Source organism: Alosa alosa, chromosome 23 (assembly GCF_017589495.1).
Source record: "Alosa alosa isolate M-15738 ecotype Scorff River chromosome 23, AALO_Geno_1.1, whole genome shotgun sequence".
Taxonomy (NCBI): Eukaryota; Metazoa; Chordata; class Actinopteri; order Clupeiformes; family Clupeidae; genus Alosa; species Alosa alosa.
The window spans coordinates 10,363,038-10,368,037 of record NC_063211.1 but is presented as its reverse complement, the minus strand read 5'-3'; the positions used below and the strand labels follow the sequence as shown (position 1 = coordinate 10,368,037).

Below are 5,000 nucleotides of genomic sequence, written 5' to 3'. Positions count from 1 at the left end.
TGTGTGTGTGTGTGTGTGTGTGTGTGTGTGTGTGTGTGTGTGTGTGTGTGTGTGTGTGTGTGTGTGTGACTGATTGCATGCTGCAGAGAGAGAAAACAGAAATTAAACTCCTCACATTCTACAGCTCCTCACTTCTACTGCTGCTGCTGCTGCTGACGGCAAACCTGTAGGAGTTTAATTGACTTAAATTAAATTTCAAGAGAGATGGAGAGGCTTCATATCTCCAATTTATATCTCCCCCCTCCTTGTCAGAGCCCTTGCACCTCTTCTCTCCCACTGTAAAGCACTTTGTTTAGACAGCAAGGACTATTGCATATATGTACATGCAACATGATGAGGACGTAGACATTATTATTATTATTGCGTACAGTACATGCAACATTATGAGGACGTGCGGAAATAGATGAACAAATGTAAATTGTAAATTGAAACATGATAATAAAACAGCTTGTTTTTCTCCTACTTTCTCCCTTTCCCCCAAAGAATATTCATCCCTTCATTCCCTCTTCTAATCCCACTCTCTCTTCCTCCCTCTGCCCACTTACCCTCCTCCTTTCCTACCTTACCCTCTCCCTCCTCTACTGCCCCCTGCAGGTGCAGAGGTGGTGGGCACGCGGGGCTCAGTGCTGGTCATGGCGCTGGCTGCAGTGGGCGGCTTCTCCCTGTTGGTCATCCTCACCCTCTTCCTGCTCATCACTGGACGGTACAGGGGCCTGTGGGGATTGGACGTGACACCCAGTGCAGCTGCAATGCTGCTTATAGGGGGTGGATTTCAGGACCACGGACAGGGGCAGTGCCATGTAGAGGCAGCGGGTTTCAGCACCACGGACAGGGTCAATGCTGCTTAGATGCGGCGAGTTTCAGCACCACGGACAGGGTCAATGCTGCTTAGAGGTGGCGGGTTTCAGCACCATGGACAGGGGCAGTGCCACGTAGAGGTGGCGAGTTTCAGCACCACGGACAGGGGCAGTGCTGCTTAGAGGCAGCGGGTTTCAGACCCCGGACAGGGACAGCTGCAGTACAGCTTAGCCAAATCCGGTAATGTTTGACCAACTAGGTGGGGCTTGGGATTGGTCAATTACATTGTTTTTGGAATGCCCTCACAGTAAGACACGTGAAGCAGCGCTGTGCAGTGATTTGAGCAGAACTTTTGTCGGACACCCCGTCTCTAATTTCTTTCTGTCGCCTGCGTTGCTCTGCTATTTAGAACCGTGTTTTACGGATTCAATGTGGACAGAGAGCATTCAATGCAACACAGTCGCTCGCTCGGACGCAGCGATGATTCCCTGTCATGCTTCTGCTGAATGTGTTGACGGAGATATTTCTCATTCAGTTACATGGGGTAACGTCATCCTTTGCTGACGTATGGTGTTTGCGTGTATGGTGTTTGCGTTATGTTGCTTTGCTCCCGTCGCTTTTGTAAAAAAGTTGAAAATGTACACCAATACAGGTGCCAGCCAAAAACATTGTGCTTATGCAAATAAGACGGCTCTTAACATCAACAAAGATGGCACAGGAGTTCAGTAAATGAGCATTGGCTTTTTTATACTTGGGTTTTGTAAAAGTGAGTGTGTATATTTACATACCAAACACAGCCAAAGCCATGGGCTTCGACAGGCCATTTTGCGGGGGCTTCAGCCCTGAATATTTAATTTTATAATTTAGCCGTGGCCTACTAGTTAGCGGTTCGGACTTGTAACCGGAGGGTTGCCGGTTCGAACCCCAACCAGTAGGCCATGGCTGAAGTGCCCTTGAGCAAGGCACTTCACTGCTCCCCAAGCGCTGCTGTTGTTGCAGGCAGCCCACTGTGCCGGGATTAGTGTGTGCTTCACCTCACTGTGTGTGCAATGTGTTTCACTAATTCACGGATTGGAATAAATGCAGAGACCAAATTTCCCTCACAGGATCAAAAGACTATGTATATTATACTATACTTATTTTGTGTAATTTTACTCAATTTTAAGTCATTTTAAAAGTGTCTGTTTGTGTGTTTTCTAGTGACTGTTTCTCTTGTGTCTTGTGTTGAGCAGCTGTCAGTGGTGGATCAAATCAAAGATGAAGTCAAACGAGCCGAGGAGGACACATTACCATAATGGACATGGTAGAGAAAAATACCCAGAACACACACACACCCATACACACACACATACACATATTAACACACACACACACACACACACACACACACTCACACACTCACACACACACACACACTCACACACACACACACATACACATGTTAATGTGTATGTTATTGTTAGTGCATGTTATTAATACACACACACACACACACATACACTATATACTGTAAAAACTTGATTAAAAGCCTAGTTCCAGTTAGATGGCCCTGTTTACTAGCCTGGTGTGGCTACAGGTTTGGACACATGAAGGCAGACCTCAATTAGAAGCTTGGGTTGTTTTTAATGGACGTTTTCTGGTTGTATTATACCTCTTAAAGCTCTGCAGATTGCTAGTTATATTAACATGATTTGTAAATCATTGCATTCTGTTTTTATATCCATTTTACACAACATCCCAACTGTTTTGGAATTAGGGTTCATATACTGTAGAACTATTCAAAGACTAAAAGGACAACAAAAGACAATAAAGGACTAAAAACACACACACACACACACACACACACACACACACACACACACACACATACACACTCACCCCACCCCTCTTGCTCCTCAGTGGTTCCGTTTGCGGGGGTAAAGACATATGTGGACCCGGACACATATGAGGACCCCACACAGGCTGTGCACGACTTCACCAAGGAGATCGACCCGGCCCGCATTCGGATCGAGAGGGTCATCGGGGCAGGTATGACCGACCAGGCCCGCATTTGCATCCAGAGAGTCATCAGCTGACGTGACCTTTCCTTTCCTTTCATCTGACCTCAGATGCCACCCTTATATCACAGACCCCTTACCCAAACACACACACACTTATGAGAAGGCATAAAAGAGGTGACTGCCATCTGGTGGGCACTGAGAGGAACCACAGCAGCTGATATCAGTCCTGTGTGTGTGTGTGTGTGTGTGTGTGTGTGTCAGATTTCTTTAGTTTTCGCGGTCAGGATGAGAGAATTTTTTTTTTTTAATTTAAAAATCTGTCAGATATTGTCCAAATTATTTTTTTATTTCACATCTAGATATGTGAAATGCATTAACTATATAACAAAAATGAAAAAAATTGGTCTGATTTTTTCTTACTTTTCAGATTTTTTAGTTTTTTTGGAGGTCAGGATGAGAGGAAGTTTTTTTTTTTTGTAATTTCAAAAATCTGTCAGATATTGTCCAAATTATTTTTTATTTCATGTCTAGACATGTGAAATGCATGAACTATGGCAAAAAAAAGTGAAAAAAAAAAATGATTTTTTTTCTGCATTTTCAGATTTTCTTAGTTTTCATTTTAAGGTCGGGGTCAGGAAAAAAAAAAAGAATGAGATTTTAGACAAATTTCAAAATCTGTCAATTATTGTCCAAATTATTTTTATTTCACATCCTGATATGTGAAATGCACTAACTATGGCAACAAAAATGAAAAAAAAAATTGGTCTGATTTTTTTCTTACTTTTCAGATTTTTTTTAGTTTTCAAGGTCAGGATGAGAGACAGATTTTTTAACAAATTTAAAAATCTGTCAGATATTGTCCAAATTATTTTTTATTTCATGTCTAGACATGTGAAATACATGAACTATGGCAAAAAAAGTGAAACATTTTTGATTTTTTCGTACTTTTCAGATTTTCTTAGTTTTCATTTAAGGTCCGGGGTCAGGAAAAAAGTGAGAATTTAGACAAATTTCAAAATCTGTCAATTATTGTCCAAATTATTTTTATTACACATCTAGATATGTGAAATGCATTAACTATGGCAACAAAAATGAAAAAAAAATTGGTCTGATTTTTTCGTACTTTTCAGATTTTCTTAGTTTTCATATAAGGGGTCAGGAAAAAAGACAGATTTTTGAAAAATTTCAAAATCTTGAAATCACAAATAATTCCTTTTGTGTGTGTGTGTGTGTGTGTGTGTGTGTGTGTGTGTGCGCGCGCGTGTGTGTGTGCGCATTTCCGCAGGGGAGTTTGGTGAGGTGTGCAGCGGTCGGTTGCGGTCCCTGGGCAGGAAGGAGACTGCAGTGGCTATTAAGACGCTGAAGGGCGGCTACACGGAGCGGCAGAGGCGGGACTTCCTGCACGAGGCCAGCACCATGGGCCAGTTTGAGCACCCCAACATCATCCACCTGGAGGGTGTAGTCACCAAGAGTAGGACACACACACACACACACATGCGCGCGCGCACACACACACACACACGTACAACAACCCCCCTTACACACTCCTTCACACACACACACACACACACACACACACACACACACACACACACACACACACACACCATATGCCTGCAGGGTGTAGTCACAAAGAATAACACACACACACACACACACACACACACACACCATCTGCCTGGAGAGTGAAGTCACCTGGAGAAGAACACACGCACACATCTATATCTCTCCATCCACCTATATAACTCTCCATGTCAACAGCTATCATATCTGTAATTAAGCAAGCAAGTCTGTTTGTTTATCTGCTTGTCTGTCTGTCTGTCAGTCTTTCTCTGAGTGGCAGTCTGAGTGTTTCCCTCTATCTATCTATCTATCTATCTATTTATCTATCTATCTATCTGCCTATCTGTCTGTCTATCTATCTATCTATCTATCTGTCTATCTATCTCTCATCCCTTCATCTCTCTGGTGTAGGCCGGCCTGTGATGATAATTGTGGAGTACATGCAGAACGGATCCCTGGACACTTTCCTCAAGGTACAACAACTACTCACAGACACACACACACAAACACACACACACAAACACAAACACACACAAACACACACACACACAAACACAAACACACACACACACACACAAACACATTACTTACTTGAATGTGTGTGATAACGTGAAGGTCAGTGTGTACAAAATAACAAGG

At 43.0% G+C, this 5,000-nt stretch overlaps 1 protein-coding gene across 3 annotated transcripts in view; it reads left to right on the top strand.

Moving 5' to 3' along the window:
* epha6 (eph receptor A6) overlaps window positions 1-5,000 on the top strand; it is a 41,899-nt gene that overhangs the window by 31,958 nt on the left and 4,941 nt on the right. For all 3 annotated transcript variants that reach the window (XM_048234323.1, XM_048234322.1, XM_048234321.1), the window contains exons 11-15: window positions 595-703; window positions 2,031-2,101; window positions 2,698-2,826; window positions 4,084-4,269; window positions 4,773-4,834. In XM_048234323.1, coding sequence (XP_048090280.1) covers window positions 595-703; window positions 2,031-2,101; window positions 2,698-2,826; window positions 4,084-4,269; window positions 4,773-4,834 — 557 coding nt within the window. The remainder of the gene's footprint in view (window positions 1-594; window positions 704-2,030; window positions 2,102-2,697; window positions 2,827-4,083; window positions 4,270-4,772; window positions 4,835-5,000) is intronic.